The sequence below is a fragment of the Mollisia scopiformis genome (genome assembly GCF_001500285.1).
Source record: "Mollisia scopiformis unplaced genomic scaffold LY89scaffold_33, whole genome shotgun sequence".
NCBI classification, from domain to species: domain Eukaryota; kingdom Fungi; phylum Ascomycota; class Leotiomycetes; order Helotiales; family Mollisiaceae; genus Mollisia; species Mollisia scopiformis.
Window position 1 is genome coordinate 335,785 of NW_017263613.1, and position 17,504 is coordinate 353,288.

The following is a 17,504-nucleotide window of genomic DNA, read 5'->3' on the forward strand; positions in this document are numbered from 1 at the left end:
TACGATTGACAGACATCACCGAGTTGCACAGCGTGTGGCCGTACACACGTCAGACGTACAGACAGCACTTGTACCTGTACCTGTCTGCGTTCTGGGCCGAGAGAGGACTAGGGGAACGGGACGTGCCAGGGCACCACGAGGGCTGATCTTCCCGCAGTCCCCAAGTATATTTGGGATTTCATGGGGAAAGCCAGGGCAGCGCCATTGCGATTTTTGTGGTGGCTTGTAGTATTGAAATTCGAGAGTTCATTGTCGTTTAAGAGGTGAAGTTCGTGATCGCCATTTGACATTGGGCCCCTCTTCTTCGCAGTAGTTCATGCAAACACCAGTTGTGCTACCTCGGGCCAGAAGAAGCAGCTCGGAACAATGGCCCAGAAGCACATGCACCAAAACAATCCAACCTTTAAATCAATGGCATCTTCTGCAAATCCCAACTGATTAAGAGATCGCTCAGCGGCATTTTGAAGTTCTCTGGTGATTCATTGTGTTCTTCCAAAGAAGTTAACATTTTTGTCGGTGGGGGGTTTTTGGAGATATGTGCAGATTGCTTCATTTGTTTAGAGCGATGAACGAAAGGAATATGACAGTGAATTGAAAGAGAGCGAGGTGCTCATGACCCGTAAATAGTAATTGAGTCTCTCAAGTGGTATATTGCGATTATGCCTCCGAAACAAATCTCCCATCTATAATTCACCATAGACCAAGCCCAGAAATGATACTAGGTCCAAAATACGAATCCCTCAATCAGAACAACGACATTTCTGTCTACCCGTGATCTTCTCTCTAGCACGAAACAGAGTACTTGGAGCTTCGATCCGCATTCCAAACCCCCCAATGCGTCTCATCAGCCACGCTTCCATCTTGTCCCGTACTAACCGGCTTCCACGGCTCATCAAAAGCTTCAAAGGAGAAGACATTCACGCCCCAATCAAGGATACCACAAATGCCCTTCTGCCAAAACGTCTGCGCATTGGAGGTACCAGGAACAGCATTCTGATACGTCGAACCAGCAGTCGGCCATCCTACAATCAACAATCAGCAAAAATCCTCGATGATTGCCTCGGAATACTAACCAACTTCACCAACCCAAAGTTCCGGCCCTGTAGTCGTAGACCCAGCCACCTCCTGAATATGCCCAAAAGCCTGCATAACATCATCAAAGAAGCTGCCCGTCGAATTAGCAATCGTCTGGCCCTGCCAATACGAAAACGCGTTGCAGAGCAAGATATCCGCTCCGCCCTTGATCAACGGATCCGCCGTGCCATCTTGGTATTTGTTCCAGCTGTCCGCAGTGCCGACTTTGAAGTTTCCGCCCAAAGCGGTCTTCACGTCGTTGATTTTGTCGAGGAGTTGCGAGCCGGTGAAGTTGCCCCGGTACATGGTCTCGGAGCCCACGGTGATGGCGTAGACTTGGTCGGCGTATTGGGGCGCGTATTTTACTACGGCAGCGAGGTCCTCGTTGTAGCTTTCGTCGGTGTCTGGCCTATGTTCCATGTCAATCTCCTACTTGCACAATCTTGGTGTAAGAATTTACCAAATCCCAAGAATAACCTGGAAACCAGCAGCCTTTGCAGCAGGAAGGATCTCCTGCGCTGTGTTGCAATCGCTGGCAGCGTATCCGCGGACGAGTTTGCTGGTCCCGCCCAAGGTTGCGAAATCAGCGGTGTAGTCGGCTTGGAATTTGCAGGTGCCGTCTGCTTTCTTGTCGCCGAGGGCGAAGCCTAGACTGCCGCGAGCAGACACGAGGGCGGGTGCTGTTGCGAGGAGGAGGGTCGAGAGGTGCATTGTGGTGGTTATAGAAGGGAAGTAAAAACAGGGGTATAACGCGAATTCAATTGAATTGAGGGAATGTGAGAGGGTCGCACGAAGGAGTGAGTACGATGGCCTCGAAATGAGCAATGAGTGACGATGGTTAGAGAGAGGAGGGGAGAAGTGAGGTTGGAAAAAGCATAGATAGATAGACACTGGAAGTGAAGGTTGTCGATTCAGGAGGATGCGCGCTAACGCTGGGCGCCTTGCCCGAAATGAAGAATGTCCCTTGGCTTCTTGGCATTTGATAACTATATCTTTTTCTCCTCACCTACCTGCGATAACTGCCATCTGTATCAAAGTTGATGAACAATTTGGACGTTTAGGAAGAGATGCGGGGGAGAAGATGTGTTGGAGTCTAAGTGGACCCATTGACGCATTTCTCACTAGAGATTTAAGCTTAAAAAGTTGCATGTTTTGGGATGGGATTTTGTCAAATCATTTCTTCAATTCAAGTGAGATTGTTGCATTTACAAAGCTGCAAACAATGTCTACGTTCCAATTAGTGACGGAAGTATTCTCCTGCTGGGGTTTCGATGCTGAATTGGAGAGTGGTTCCACTGTGTTGATGGTCTTTCTTGTTGGCTGTTTAATCTTCTTTCGAGTCCAGAATGATTCGCGTCAGTGACGGTCAAGATGGCCCTGCTACTCAATCCTTTCAATCTTCAATCTCTGGATCTTTCCAACGACTCTACTGATTTGATCTTTCAAGCTGTGCTTACAGAAACAAATATGTTTTCATTATCACGTGGCTCTCGTGTTCTTCACTTCAACTTGGATGCTTGGAAGAGCTTCAGATCTCCGGTCTGGAGATGGCAATTACAATATTGAATTTACTGACACTCTCATGAATCACTTAGGAAGCATTTTAATTCAAATGCCATTTACAAAAGTCAGTTATGTCAGTTTCCCGGTCAATGTGTTATTCCGCTGAGGCCCCCCAGACCAGACTCATTTTATGGAGGTAATAAGACTGCAACGACGCCAACAGTACTTTCGGCCCCAACAATTGCCCATTCGGGCTTTTAAAGGTCGATACACTTGTTTAGTCGCTGCCATCATGCATCTTTGTACGGCGTAGCTTGAGGAAATGAGTCAACGCCGGCAAGAGTCACGTGTAGCCCGTATTGAGGTTTATGACTCGCACCTTCCTCATCTATATATTCAGCACTCTCCTTCGTGCAAGTCCGGACTCCATAACAGTCACAGCTTCTGGCCAACTGCCTAGTATTTATTCGCCTTCAAGTCTGGTAGTTTTCAATATCATTTGCCTGCATCTTCTCCATCTTTGACTTCCTCCCTCACGAATATTAACACCATCGCCTCGACTCTGGCACTGGTTTTGACCCTTGCGATCTCTCAAAGAGTCGTCTCCGCTCTCGTCGGAGACTGATCTTCCATCTACAATCATGGAGCGGGTTACTAAGGTCTTCTTCGACCCTCTTGCAACTACCAAAGTCCAGATCCGAGCGCTGCTTGAGAAGCTTCCAGTCGGATCTGCACATCCATTCAGCCCAGAGCGTCGCCTCCTCTGTCGAACAGCTACAGGAATCAATGAAATCGATATTTCATCTTACTCGGAGAACCATTTCTTCAATGCGGTGGACTTGGGTGAGCTGGGGCAAACGCTCCAGACCCGCATGACCAAGTTTGCAGGCCAGCTTCGTAAGTGCCGCTACTCCTAGTCTTTCATAAATTCCCCAGTCTTCGTTCCTGCTGCTGTCTTCGAACTCTTGCTGCCATTTACTAATTCTTCCTAGGTGTCTTCAACGCCGAATACACAGTCCAGCAAGCCCCAACTTCCACCTTCAAAGTCCCAATCGAGAAAGACAACATTGCTATCCTCGCCGTCTCGGAACGCTACCCAACTTACTATGATTTGTGCGTGGCAAATGCAGCTTGCAAGACATCTTGTTACGGCGCTAGGGCTACTTTTTCTGGCATGGCACATAGCGGAGATATCAATGAAGGAACTGATCTTCTTCATTACATTAAGATTGATCAGCGGCTAGAGGCTGGAAAGGAGTTTGCGGTCTTTGTATCCGGGTTTCAATGCACCAAATTAACCCGGTTCCGAGAACGCAACCCAGTGGTGATGATTGCCAATCACACTGAGAAGGTAATGAACAACTCCGAACAACCTCTTGGAGACTTTCGAAGCTAATGATATTGAAGGCTCTGTATATCGTACCAGTGCCACTTGACGCAGCCTCTATCGGAGAAGCCACGATCTGTTCTGCAGTAGTATTCAAACGTGAAAGAGACGCTCTCATCTGTTCCATACTGCCAACTCCTACCACCGATCTGGGGAAGATGTGCTCAGGCGGGTCCTTGCAGAGCACATCTTTTGGTGCGGCTATCGCGCGTGCCGACTGGACGATTTCTGCACCTGCTCTGCCGTCGACAACCGATCGTAAGTTCATAAAAGCTTCCAATATTTAATCTTATCAGAAAAGCTAACGGCATGTAGGCGCAACTTCAGTTGCCGACGCAATTTCAAAACCCACTCCTACCCCAAAAGGTGCATTGGCGTCGAACAAGCGAGACGTGGTTTTTGTCACTCAAATGACAACACTTCCTTCTGTCATTACACCAATAACGACGCAGATCATTCGATTTGGAAAAGGGCTAGAGTTTCTCCTTGAAACAGAAGCACTTACCCCAGATAAAAGCCCATCTGCAGTGGTACTACCATGCATGTTCGGCTCCCAACTAGAGGGACCGCTGCTGCTGGCAACAGGAAAGACACCCAAAAATATACCTTTCCATAACGAAGAAGCTTTGCGGGCATATTACGAGAACTTCAAAAGTGTTGTCGTGTTTGTTGACGAACGTATGACAGACAATGCCAGAAACCTAGCGACACCTTGGAGGATCAACGCCGTCTTTGTCATCCAGACGAAGCAGGCAGCACCTTCTGACGATGGAGATGTCAAAGCATCGCTAGACCTTGTCAACGTCAATGCCGTCACTGCTCTTTCGGGTCCCCAGTCCTTGGTGTTGGTGGAAACCTCTGGGAAGTTTTACTTCTACAGGGGCATTGCCAACCGGACGCATTTCAACACTTCAAACTTGGCTTTTGGTACAGATGTGACATCTATCGTGGAGTCCACCGGACTGGGATCTTTGTTAGACCCAAGAGTCAAGCGAATGGTCAACCTCCGCGAGCCAAACACTGTCCTTCTTCCAAACTTGGGCCAGAAAGCTCAGCCAGAAGATCTCAAAGCCCTGTTCGAAAAGCTCTCTCTCGATCAAGTGCAATGTCTAGAGCACGACATCTCGGCCGCTGTCCCACAACTGCAGGTCCTGTTGAGCCAAAAAGATCTGATGGTTCTTTCCCGAGCGTTAATATCAATTCTGTCGAAGAAATTCGAAGAAGGGATGGCTCCTTTGAGGGCAGCATATATCAAGTTTTTGACTAAAGCATTCCAGATGACGGATCCTGAGTCGGTCAAAAAGAAAAACCAGATGCTCAGCGAATTTAGAAAGGAGACGAAAGGAGTTCAAAAAGCCCTCGAGTCAATCATCTCCCACTTGAGCAACATGATGTCTTCCCAAACCACCTCAAAGCGGACACATGACCTCCAACGCCTGCAGCGCCAAGCTGCAATTCAAAACAATGTTGAGTCTGTCAAATCCATGACGTTCGAAACGTTGGCAGGACTCTTGGAGACGAAAGCGTCTGAAATGGGTGTCTTGTTTCTCAACATCAAAACCACGCCTTACAAGCAACTCCTAGGAAACTTGAGAGATACGTCATTGGATGCTGGCCCATGCTGTGATCTGGATTCCAGAACTCTTAATCTCGATGGCTTTGATGCAGGCATTATCCTGGAACAATCACAAGCTGAACATGATGGCCCATTGAGGCATCAGCATGGAGCATCTCATCCCACCCTTGCCGTGCCGTACCTGTCTCAAGGGAGTGGAGCTGGCTCAAAATTAGCTTGGGTGTGCTGGGACGAATTTGTGAACCTCAAGTCGCCATTCAAAGTCCGATGGATGGAAAAGTGCAATGACGCCCACATTGCTGCACTGCGTATCATGATGAGAGATACTCTGAGTCGAGCTGTTGCTTCGAGAGAATATGATTTCCAGCCTGCAAGTCCAGAAATTGGCCAGTTGATGAGCGCTTTGTTGATGGCTGCGATGTCCAAACTCGCTGCTATGAGAACTACGGCTCCAACACGTACAGTCAAAGCCGAAGATACTATCACGAAGCTGATGCGCGGACTATTCGGTAACCTTCTGACAACGGCAGGCTCCGGAGTACGACCATTGAGTATGGTATGGCAACTTTTTGGGCTCGAGCCTAAACTCGAGGTTCCTTCGACAGCTGTCGCTTGGAGCTGGTACGAATTTGTGGTCAAACTGTATCCTTTCAGTGGATGGCCTGAGGCGCAATTCAAGCTCAATTTGGAGAAGCTGCTCGAAAAAGCTCTTCTTGCCGTCATCACGAAGAATGAGAATACCGAAAAGATCAAGGCATCTCGAATGGATTGGATGGTAAAATACTGCCAGCTTCGGAACATTCAACTAGAGCATTCCCGAACGTTCGTCACCATCTTTATTCGCCTGATGAATGTGGAAAACGAGACCGAACGAATGGAAATCGCAACTCGTCTCCTGGCTGCTCTTCCACCTCGTCTCGAGAAACAGTCTCAATCTTACACGAGCATGATGCGGTACATCAAATACATTGCCTCGACTGGCCAACGCCGTGAAGGTCATGACATTGTTGTCGTTAGCGTCTATCTTAAGCGGTCTGCAGTATTCAAAAGCCTCAAACAAGCGGTTGCAAGTGCATGCAAAGCCGAAAACTACGCCGAAATCAAGAAACACTGCCAAGCGCTGATGGATAAGTTCCAGGAAATTGCAGAAACCTGGGACTTGCAGAACGCAAATCTTATCATGCAGAACGCAAAGGCCTATCGAGGACTGCTCGACTGCAACACCGGTGATGATGTTGATGAAGCAACCAAGACTCAACGCAAAGATTTCATGAAGCAGGTCATCAGCGATGCGGAGAAGTCAAGAGTCCCTTGGCAAGTCGGTAAGGAAGGAGAGTTTGGAGACGACACCGAGCCTCTCGACGAGGCGTTTCTTCATGAAATCATGACTGGCGAGAAAGCACCAGTTACCGCTCTCCAACCTACTTTTGAGTCGATGACTGTACAACAGCCACAGGGTATGGCGCAGTTCGCTGCCCTCGTGAACGCCGATTTCATCACGAAGATGGACAACGCAATCACCCCACAGGACGTTTGTAAAATCATGAATGTGCCTATGTCGGCAATGCGGGTCTTTGCTGAATCTCTGAACCCTGCGTTCGATTGGGACAAGGATCTTGAGGTTAACTTCAAGAACATCGTCGTTGCGCTTCTGACGGATCGGAAGGAGAGGGAGAAACAGAAACCGATTCGAAAGCTGTTTAACATGGATCAAGAGGTTTTGATGTTGGATAAGGGAGTTGGTGATGGGAAGTAGATTGTGGGTTTGTTAGTAAGTAGGAGTTCGGGAGTCGTTGTTTTAGCATGCGTTCTTGTTGTAGGTTCAGAGTTAGAGCTCTGGGCAATAGCGAATTCGAGATTATGGAGATTGAAGTTTGAGATACCAGGTCTCCTTGTCGTGCCGTCGCGCTGATTATCTCTGTCAACCTAATGGGGTGATCGGTGCAGGTAACAATTTTCGATCGATCTCTTGCTGATTACATCGAGATCGCTATGCTTGTAAGTCTTGCGGGTTGCGTGAAATACTATAACATCTGAGTATCTCTAAGTCAAACTGTACACTCTCAAAACTTAACAATACTGCAGATTTTCCAAGGCTTCACAATATCAGAATCGAGAGTTGCAAGCCATAGTATTCAGACCCCACGGAAGAGAATGCACACTCGCACAATCACAGAAAGACGAGTTGGAAAGGTTGTGGTCGATACTCCAACAATCTCACTGTTGTGATTGAACGGTTTATTTGCTGTAGGGAGGCAAAGGGACGAATGTGAGTAGTTTCAACAGCATGGGCAGGGTGCGTAGATTGTGAAATTGGATGAAAACGGCGTGTTGTTGTTACATGGTGCTTGTTGAGTTTATCTTTCACAGTGTGGGTTATGCTTTCGATTAAGCGGAGGTTGCCATCTTATCTAGTTGACCGATAAAAATCCTTCCCTATTTAATGTCTTATATGAAAGCATTGAGCATGTTCAACAAAAGGCCATACCCACGCATTCAGGAGCTCTATTTAACTGGCACAAGATTAGGTTTGAAATACTTGGAAGATGTTTAGTATTGAGGTGCATTTTTGGTGCGCGGCTCACATTTGCTCTGGAGGGGATATGTTAGTGAGAATAATGCGAAGAGTGAACTTTTCTCTTAGTACATGGTATAGAGTATGTTTGAGATAGACGAACTTTTGTTAGTATCTGTCGTTCCAACAGTCTACAAGTTCCTCTAGATGACCGCTGCTCCAGAGAAAAGTAGAAACTCGCTCAATGGACTATTACCCTCTTCTCGAGTAGCCGACCATGCATTTCCATACTTTCCTCCTTGCGTATTGACCTGGGCACCACAGTCTACCAGAAACAATACCACCATCTGATGCCCGTTCGCTGCGGCGGCTTGAAGTGGTGTACAAAAATCACCTCCCTCGGCGTTCACATCGGCCCCAGCTTGAATCAACAACCTGACAATATTCTCTCTCCCTGCAGCAGCTGCGAGGTGCAATGCAGTACCGTATTTGGGAATGCTCAAGTGGACATCGGCACCTCGAGAAATGAGCAACTCGGCAATACCGAAGTGTCCTCCTTGGATCGCCATGATGAGAGCACTTCCGTAAGGCTCACGGCGCGCATTGATGTCAAAGCCATTGCTTAATATATCCTCCAAGATTTCCCGCCTCCCAAGATAGCTCGCAGTCTGCAACACGTTGCCAAAGACACCATGTTGTTCGCTGAAACAAAATCTAAATTTGAGGAGAAAGTACCGGAATGTGAAAGTGTATCCCCCTGAAATGGCCGCCATCATGGGACTGCTTCCACCGAACTGTCCATGGGCGTTGATGTCAGCGCCTGCTTCTGATACCAAATAATGAACGAGATCAAGGCAGTCCTTCGCTGCTGCACATTGTAGGGCAGTTCCCCAGATGGCTTGCTTTGAATTGACATCAGCTCCGTTCTCGACCAAGAATTTGACAAAGGGTACAGTGGGACGGGATAACACTGCGGTATGGAACGCGCGATTGATCAGTGCACCATGGAATCTATCTGCCGTTTCCTCTTCGATTAACCACTGAAGGAGATATTGGTTTGTATAGTCGGCAGCCGTTCTGAATGCATATTCGATATCGAGTTCCCCACACGAAACCAGAAATTGACATATCTCTAACTTGCCAGACGCGAGAGAGTGTCGATAGGCATCTTCCATTTCGATTTCCCTCTGAGAGTCGTCGTCGATACTACAAAGTAGTAACACAAGAAAATCTTTCTGTTCCGACGTGCAAGCATAGTTGATTGCCGTGCCAATATCGTAGAAGAAGCCATTAATGGTGGATGACAAAAGAATGGATACCAAAGGGATAAATCGATATCCTTTCTTGCAAGCGACAGATACTGCTGACCTCTCGCTGATGCCTTCTTTGAGCAGCCTTTTTACCTTGTTAAGGTTGTTTTTGGACACGGCATCCAGGAAGAGTTCCTCATTTCGTGCGAGCCGGATACATTGACTTCTTTCCGAAAGGTAATTTGCGACGCTGATATGGCCTCGACTCTGAGCAAAATCGGAAGAGCGCTCTAGGATTGCGAGTTTCTCATCATCTGTGAAAAGGGGAAAGTGTTTATCCTCGATCAGGAATGTAACAATTTCCAGGTGGTTGTTGAACGCAGCATAATCCAAAGGGGTTTTGCCTTGGCTACACTTCGACCAAATCATGAGTGAAGATATAATCACGTATGTGAGTAGTGAAAGGTTCCCAGTCATTGCCGCGATGTGAGCTAAGCTTCTACCACAAGGGCCGGGTATGTCACAGTCAACGCCAGCCATCATCAGATAAATACAGGTTATGGTGTCTTGACTGATTGCGGTTTTAAAGATCATTGGCGCAACATGTCGTTCTTCCTTCAACATAGTCAATCTCCTCAAGATGATATCTTTTGGTGAAAATGTGGGTTTTGCACTTGTCGATTCAGACGTAGGGGAGGCGGGCTGTATATCGCTGGCTTTGGCAACATGTCCACTCGGTTCAGCGTCACAAAGAGCGACCGCATTGGACTTATCCACTGCGTGTACTTTGTCTTTGCTCTGTTTTTGTTAGACAGCATTTTAAACGTGGCAATTGAAGACCGGAATATAGATTCTTACATATAAAGATACCAGGGTTTGGATCCGAACTTGGGAAATCGCCAGGAAGATGCCAAAGCTATGCAGGATGAACCCAATACCAACAAGGAGCGTCACGAGTGGTTCGTGATAGGGTGAGCCGTCCAATCTCAAAAAGCTCCCTGAGATCTGTCCTTTTATCGAATGAAAGCTCCTCTCGATGTCGCTCAGTTGAGTCTTCGAGTCGTCTGTTATCATCAGCGACGAGCTTTTCTTTCAGCAAATGTTCGGGCTCAATTCATACCTTTGTCTCCATTCATGGACTCGATGCAAGACATGGTCGCAAGTTCCACAGTGGAAGCGAGAAGGGAAAAAAGGGGGGAGCGCAAACCGAAAAGTGGAACAAAAATGGACGAAAAAATGAATAAGAGGAACTGAAAGTTTTCTCCATAAGAAAAGTACTACTAATGAATTGAAATCAAACGAAATATTCATTCGAGGGTTTCAAACAGTCTTGCAACGCAACTTGTGTCGTGGAGGCCAGCTGCAGATCCGAAACAATAACCGTCCGACCCGAATTGTCGGTACCGTAACCTCAGCCCCTCGTTCCCGAGATCGACACTCTCTTCTCCATTTCGAGACCTGATTTCTTGCTGCTCTAAATTGCCCCGAGGGCTTGAGATTGCAAAGTCACAGCTCATTCTAATACAACCGAAAGCCTTTTGGAATTACTTTGGACGAATGCGCAGTTGAACAATGGCAGTACTCACCAGTTCTGGATATCCTCAAGCTCTTCGATATTCGTCTCGTGTTTCAATCCTTCATACGAGCTCCATGTAATAGTCCCAGCCGTCGGTGCATCATATCTTGAAATCTTCTTGAACCCAACATGGTTAACAAGATAGTCGACAGATTGAGTTGCCCCTGCGTCAAAATAGTAAGCAAAAGAAAGTTAGTGTGGAACGGTCGAGACCTTAAAATCAATGGGGAGGTAGTCGGCTGTACCGTGAGCCCAGAAGATAGCCTTCTTAAGCGTCGAAGGTTGTGGTGTTCCAATTGACTTGAGAGAATCTGGCACTGAAAGAGACGAAGATAAAGCTGTTAACACAAGATCATAACATCAGCATACCGTTACCTCTCTCCAGGCACAAAAGATGTGGAAGGATTTACCAATAATGCCACCAATCTTATCATTCTCTAATCCGACCGCTAGACTCAAGACAGTGCCCTGCGACAATCCTCCCAGAAAGACTCTCCCAGGCCCAACAAGCCTCGACTCTTCCTCGATAATCTTCTCAACTTTCCCGGAGGCGTCTTTGAACCCCTCAACGTCCCCGATTGGCGTATCCCTCCCACTCCAACGTTCCCGCAGCCCACCGGCGAGAAGAGGATCCCACCATGCAGGGAGCTCGGCTTCACCAGGAGCTCCTGCGATAGGAACATGAACCTTGATAATAGATGCGTTGGGTAAAATGAATTTTATGTGGGGTTGGGAGGTTCTTTGTATTCACACAAATATCATAGGTCAGGAACTGGAGATTAAAGCCATAGCCCATGGGGACACGAGACTCACTGCAAATGTTTTGCAATTGGTACCCAAGCAGCTCCGCTATTGGCAAATCCGTGCAGGAGGATAATGGTCGCAGTATGCTTCCCGGGAGCGGGCAGTACTGTATTCCCAAGAGGTGGGGCTTGCACCCAAGGCGCTTGCCCTTGGAATGACTTGGAGTGATCGATGGTTTGGTAGATTGCCATTGTTGATGGTTCTTCGCAGCTAGGCAAAAAATGCAAGGAAAGTGCGAGTAGATTATAGAGAAGAATCCTTTTTGACTCCAGAGAGCGCGCAAGAATGGCGTTATCTGCATTATGGTGACGCAATAACCTTGACCAAGTACCACGATCCCGTAACCGTGTTTGCGACGATTATCGTATGACTGTGTCAAGATTCAAGAAGTAAATTTTATGTAATTCATAATAAGTCAAAATGTGTTCGAGTGCGGAAGCTTGACTTTCAAAGCTTGTTGTAGCTCGAGCGGATTCGGTTAGACCAATGCGTCCGTCTCAAACATTCAACATCAGATCGAGGGAGCTAAACGAGTGATAGGATCTATGTCACCTGTGCATTCTAGCATCTTAGTTTTGTCTTATGCACTTTTTTACTACTAGAAATAACGTTTGGTTGTAGCTTACGATGATTTGCTTCATTCTAGTATGCTCTCACTTAGTCGTGACACTCGTGATGGAGGTCATGGCTCACTAGTCTGGCATTTATGGCAATTTTAACTTCTTTAATTATGTCACTAATCTACTCCATCGTCTCCTATTCTGTCTAAAATACCTATCAATAGAAAGGAAATGTCCAGATTTAGTTAGCTTGTCGCTTGACAAAGTTCCAAATTCCTCACCTATGACAATTCACTGTTCGCGCCACAATGATTGGAACTTTTGTCCAACCAATAAAGCACTCAGTGTCATGCAACGCTAATATATTACATTATCGCACCCAGCAGTGAAAAGAAGGAGGTTCCTCACCGAGAAATCTTTGAATCTCAAAGCGACTCCAGCACTTTTCTCAGCCTAATCTACACGATGTCGAGTCACACCAACTTCTTTGCTAGAGTCAAAGCTCCTAAGCACTCGGAGGAAGATTGGGAGGCGCAAAAGTTGAATATCGAGCGCTTGTACGTCACAGAAGACAAATCTCTCAAAGAAGTCATCAGCCTTCTGCAGCTAGATTTGGCTTCACAGCGAGGTATTTTGTTGCCAACTCAAAGTCCCTGTCCAGAATTAACTTGACTCGTAGCGAAAAACAATTGAAAAGCAGGTTACCAAAATGGGGCCTAGATATCAAGAATCTGAAACGCGAGACCATGGTGCAAATTGCGCAAAAGAAAGCAAAGCGCAAGGTATTCGAGGGCAAGGAGAGCTCTTTCCGCGTCCATAAGAGACTCGTCAGGGACCAGAACATAGACCGGTTCCTGCAAAGACATGCCATTTCGGAGAAGGATCTACTGGAAATGAATAGTCCAATTAATGGTTACGCGTAAACGCATGTCTTCGTTTCGCCTGAGCTAACGGTGGACTTTGCAGCACCTTCTCCGGCGTTCAGTATCTTCACACCCAAGTCTATAGTCTCACCCACTCCTGAGCTCGACCACACCTCTCCTCCGATAGACTCGTCAACGTCTAGCAACGAGTTGAATATCCTGCCAATGTACACTGGACATGTTGCTAAAATAACAAAATATCAATCTGCTACGATAGAAGATGTGGTTGACGAAGATTTGGAATCATCTGCTTCATTAATCCGAGCCCAGACAGGTGGAGAGGACCTTCCAACGACAGACAAACAACATAGTTCATCATTTGCAGCAATATCCTCAAAGGCTGTTGAAGTTCGAACTTCACGTCCATATGCCTACATTCCGCCACCGCCGCTCAAGTATCCCTCAACAACCCCAGAGAACTCGGAGCGTCGATTCATATGGGTGACTTCTCCATCAGCCAAGCAATCAACAACCCTTTCGCCCGAGCTCGGAGCCAGAATCCCACATTCACAGGCTATGCCATCCAGCCCCTGCGTCAATCCCAGCAGTCTTCAGTTCGGGGGTGCGACTGAAGTTGATGACTATGATGCGCGAGTGTGGAACCGGAAAGCGATCTTCTTCAATCTGTTGGCGAGCGCTCGCGCTAGACGTTAATGCCCTTGACTTAGAGTTTTCTTCTCTTTCTCAGACGCCCACTACAAGGCTTCAACTAATCAGATATCCTTACGCCCACTTCTCGCATATTCACTGTGTAACAGTTCTGAGCCTACCAGAATTCATGCTCATCAATTCAGAGCCAGAGTGAGTGGTCAGACTCGGGTCTAGTTTAAGAGTCAAACCTGTCTTTCTGGGTGGGTTTTTCTTGCGAGATTTTCGAGACTTGTACCTATATTTCAACTTACGAGATGTCCGTGGAGCAAAGGGAGGAGGGTTCGGAGTTCTGCATGAGAAATCGTTCCTAGCTTTATCTTTGGACAGTGTATCCAAATACTAAGATGCGGCGACGACCGAAAGGTGTGTATCAAACACCTGCTCGCAAGCCTCGGTTACACCAATCTGGTTGAGTAGGATACAATGTAGCGTAAGGGGCGCAGATGCTGGATTGTTGGGATTTTCGTTTCGTCAAGACATAGCTGGCTGTCGCTTGCTCTCGGTTACCTATCTTCCAAGCAATTGCAATAGCCTTGTTGGCACTGAAGTACGAGTTACCATATTCGATAATACCGTCGGCATATAGGCAAATGAGCTTTCTTGGTTTCGAGCTTTTCCAACATAAAATATAAAGAACGGATAATTTCACTGTCCCATCTTTTCAAGTCTTTTTCACAATGGCTTCGGACACATTCAAGACACTTGAACCGAACACAAATTTCCCTTTCTATATCCCTAATTTGGACTACAAAATAACACCTCAGGTGATAAATCTTCTCTGAATTCGCTGATCTGATAACCAACAGTGCCCAGATCCGCTGACTGTTGAAAGATTACAGCAGCGTTGCCCCTGAGGATGTTAGCCAACACGTGCACAATATTGTGAGCCCTCATTTTGCTTTCTTGAAACCTTCAAAAATATAGCTTACCATTTCTCCAGCGTGACAAAGCATGGGCAATACGTCCCTACCCATGCACTGGCATGGGAAATTTCCTCGATTCAATGCTCGCCAAATCCGTTGCATACCCAACCATCATCGCGCGACTCAAAGCCGGCGATTCCCTCCTTGACATCGGGTGCTATCTAGGTCAAGATCTTCGTCGACTGGTGCTTGATGGTGCTCCAGCAACCAATCTATACGGCGTCGATATTGTGAATTACTGGGATCTTGGCTACGAAATGTTTCGCAATGGAGATAAATTAAGCGCCAAGTTTATGGAGGGAAATGTCCTTCATCTTAGTACCGATCTGGAGGAACTAGTGGGAAAGGTAGATATTCTGTCAGTAACGCATGTTCTGCATCAGTGGGAGTGGGAGGGGCAGGTTGCGGCGGCTAAGGAGCTGAGCTTGCTTGTGCGGCCGGGAGGTATGGTGGTTGGATTTCAGGTGGGCACTGCTGGTGGTAAGAGTAAGCAGGATTGGGATGGAGGTCGCAAGACGCATGATTGGATGAAACAGGATGCTGAGTCTTGGAGAAGAATGTGGGCGTTGATTGGCGAGACGACAGGAACCAAATGGAGCGTTGACACTGCTCAATTGCGCACATTTGAAGAGCTCGGTCATGACCCGAAAGAAGTTACATACCTAGGTAGAGACGCAAGAATACTGAAATTTATTGTTACTAGGATCCAGTAGATTTCTTCGTGTCAAGGAATACATTGCAACTAGTCTATCTCAACCGAATCTTCTGCATTTGCGAAATACTAGGAACAAAATCCGGATGCAGTGGCACCTCCTTATCCAGTATATTAATATACGCGGTTCCAATACGCGTCGAAAAAAAGGGATGTTTCTGTGTGACAAGGCAGTCGAGATATATATCGAACATTCTTCGAGTTTGGGCTAAACAAAGTAGTAACTCTATTTCTCCACCAGAAATACGACACCATAGAGCATTCACATCTGGCAAATTCTCAGACAAGTGCCAAAATATTTCAAAATTGTGGAACTTGATTCCCTGCCCCGAGATATCCACTGCGAAAAGTTTTGCGTCTAGAACTGGAACTTCAAAATGCAAGGCTGCTGGAAGTGAGATGTCGTCTCTAGAGAACTTCTCTATCCACCACTGAACAGGTTCAACTGAAGTCTTCTCTTTCAGATTAAACTCAAGTGAAAGGTCTCTAAGAATAGTGTCTTCATCTGACTGCGTTAAATAGTCATCAACCACTATAGTGCCGCCACCACGCCAACTGATATGCGACCAGGAAGGCACATAATCGCTCGAGCTGTTTTCTTTGCTCTTAGGGTTCCAGACTGGCAGTGGTAGAGATGCGGGCTCGTCCCAATCATCAACAATGTGATACCAAAGCAGCCCGTAAACAAAGTTGCATTCACTTTCATGCGGTATGGTCCAGAATCGAGGATACTTTTCGTTTTGCGATAGATGTCGGTCTATCCCCGCAAAGGCGTTGTAGGCATCGGTATGGTAACTCAGAGTTCTATCTCTGTAATCATTTACTAGTTTATTGTAACGAGCTACCTTCCATCTATAAGATGATCTGAGAGTCTGTACAGAAGGATATTTGAAGCGCTCTCGGCCACCCAGAACTCCGGCATGAAAGTATTTATACATCGAGTCTGGAGTCTCGTGGACGAGGTCCAAACGCGGGGGAAGACTCTCGACACAATTCATTACATCGCACTCAAAATAGATCTGGTTTTCGGTGAAGACCAAACGACGGCGCGAGAGCACAGATTCCTGGAAGGTCCATGCTCTAGAGTTCCATGAGGAACTTGTAATCGAGCTGTGTGGGTGTGTCATAGTGCTCATAAGCGTGAAATCCTGACAGATTGCAACGGGCTGCTGTTCTCGGAAAGTATCTCCGACTCCAGGCAGACCATGGTCGGCATTGTTCCCTGCGACTGCAATAATTGTAGCAACAGCTCCTCTATAGATTCTGTCCATCCTGCTGATTTGGTTGTGCTTTTCTTGCGCGTCGTCCTGGTTGATGCAATGTTTATCAACCCACAAGTACTGGACTCCCAATTGTTGGGTCGCTGTGATGGCATCTCGAATAGTTTTAGAGAACTTCGAGTCGTCTGGGGACAAGTCTGCGGTTTGAACGTCCGGGAGTTTTTTTGGAGACCCCCAAACATAGCTCAAAGCTATATACTTGGCGGCTCTCGGAGCAGGTACGACGGCAGGACTATTGAGGCTACAATCGATGAGCTTCAAAACCTCGACTTCATCTGCATCATCCTGACATGATTTATGGTTCTTGGAGCAGTAATCTAGCCAGTGTTTGGCAAGCTCGTGATCGAAGCACGGTCGTAAAAGCTTTGGCTCGAAGAAGCTTTGATTGTATCTTTGGGACTCATGTAAGAGAAAAATATGGCCTGTATGTTCGAATTCCGCTTTGTCTGCCTCCTCTCCACTAAGTAAAACGCCTAAGCATGGCATATCATGCAAGACTCGCTTTTTGCTGCTCTCAGTAATCGCTGAAAAGCGGACTATCTCTGTAAACTTCAGGTATGAGAACACTCTCAGCTGGTATCGTTTTTGGGCAGGATATGTTAACGAACATCGATGGCGAAAGAAGAACCTGCATAGAGGACATCCGTTCGTCGGTTTCGTCCCAAGATCGGCAATCAAGATGCCATCTCGGGCTGCATTGTGAAGACTCTCAAAACTCACGTCCACGATTTTTTGGAAGTCTATCTCGCGGCATTTGTCGCAGACATTGT

At 46.9% G+C, this 17,504-nt stretch overlaps 7 protein-coding genes across 7 annotated transcripts; 3 read left to right on the forward strand and 4 right to left on the reverse strand.

Annotated features, from left to right (window-relative positions):
• Positions 1 to 529: 529 nt before the first annotated feature.
• LY89DRAFT_691150 (family 17 glycosyl hydrolase) lies at positions 530 to 1,983 on the reverse strand. The gene is made up of 3 exons (XM_018216240.1): positions 1,535 to 1,983; positions 1,074 to 1,483; positions 530 to 1,022 (listed from the first exon to the last, which is right to left on the reverse strand). Exons 1-3 carry the CDS (start codon positions 1,783 to 1,785, stop codon positions 784 to 786), a joined length of 900 nt encoding a protein of 299 aa, XP_018062617.1. The 5' UTR covers positions 1,786 to 1,983; the 3' UTR covers positions 530 to 783.
• An 871-nt stretch (positions 1,984 to 2,854) lies between these two features.
• On the forward strand, positions 2,855 to 7,460 carry LY89DRAFT_339205 (uncharacterized protein). The gene is made up of 4 exons (XM_018206850.1): positions 2,855 to 3,474; positions 3,570 to 3,928; positions 3,985 to 4,222; positions 4,292 to 7,460. Exons 1-4 carry the CDS (start codon positions 3,219 to 3,221, stop codon positions 7,294 to 7,296), a joined length of 3,858 nt encoding a protein of 1,285 aa, XP_018062618.1. The 5' UTR covers positions 2,855 to 3,218; the 3' UTR covers positions 7,297 to 7,460.
• An 873-nt stretch (positions 7,461 to 8,333) lies between these two features.
• LY89DRAFT_556939 (ankyrin) lies at positions 8,334 to 8,690 on the reverse strand (the record flags this gene model as incomplete). Its single annotated transcript, XM_018208388.1, has 1 exon — positions 8,334 to 8,690. A coding segment is annotated over one exon (357 nt), but the record flags the coding sequence as incomplete, so codon positions are not given.
• Positions 8,691 to 10,887: 2,197 nt separating this feature from the next.
• LY89DRAFT_742100 (alpha/beta-hydrolase) lies at positions 10,888 to 11,876 on the reverse strand (the record flags this gene model as incomplete). Its single annotated transcript, XM_018220791.1, has 4 exons — positions 10,888 to 11,045; positions 11,127 to 11,219; positions 11,292 to 11,620; positions 11,695 to 11,876. The coding sequence occupies 4 exons, from the start codon at positions 11,874 to 11,876 to the stop codon at positions 10,888 to 10,890; spliced, it is 762 nt and encodes a 253-aa protein (XP_018062620.1).
• An 834-nt stretch (positions 11,877 to 12,710) lies between these two features.
• Positions 12,711 to 13,822, forward strand: LY89DRAFT_742101 (uncharacterized protein; the record flags this gene model as incomplete). The annotated part of the gene is made up of 3 exons (XM_018220792.1): positions 12,711 to 12,802; positions 12,925 to 13,157; positions 13,212 to 13,822. 3 exons carry the CDS (start codon positions 12,711 to 12,713, stop codon positions 13,820 to 13,822), a joined length of 936 nt encoding a protein of 311 aa, XP_018062621.1.
• An 819-nt stretch (positions 13,823 to 14,641) lies between these two features.
• LY89DRAFT_599942 (uncharacterized protein) lies at positions 14,642 to 15,455 on the forward strand (the record flags this gene model as incomplete). The annotated part of the gene is made up of 2 exons (XM_018210125.1): positions 14,642 to 14,701; positions 14,760 to 15,455. Coding segments are annotated over 2 exons (756 nt in total), but the record flags the coding sequence as incomplete, so codon positions are not given.
• A 973-nt stretch (positions 15,456 to 16,428) lies between these two features.
• On the reverse strand, positions 16,429 to 17,459 carry LY89DRAFT_659320 (HET-domain-containing protein; the record flags this gene model as incomplete). The annotated part of the gene is made up of 1 exon (XM_018212512.1): positions 16,429 to 17,459. A coding segment is annotated over exon 1 (792 nt), but the record flags the coding sequence as incomplete, so codon positions are not given.
• Positions 17,460 to 17,504: the final 45 nt, after the last annotated feature.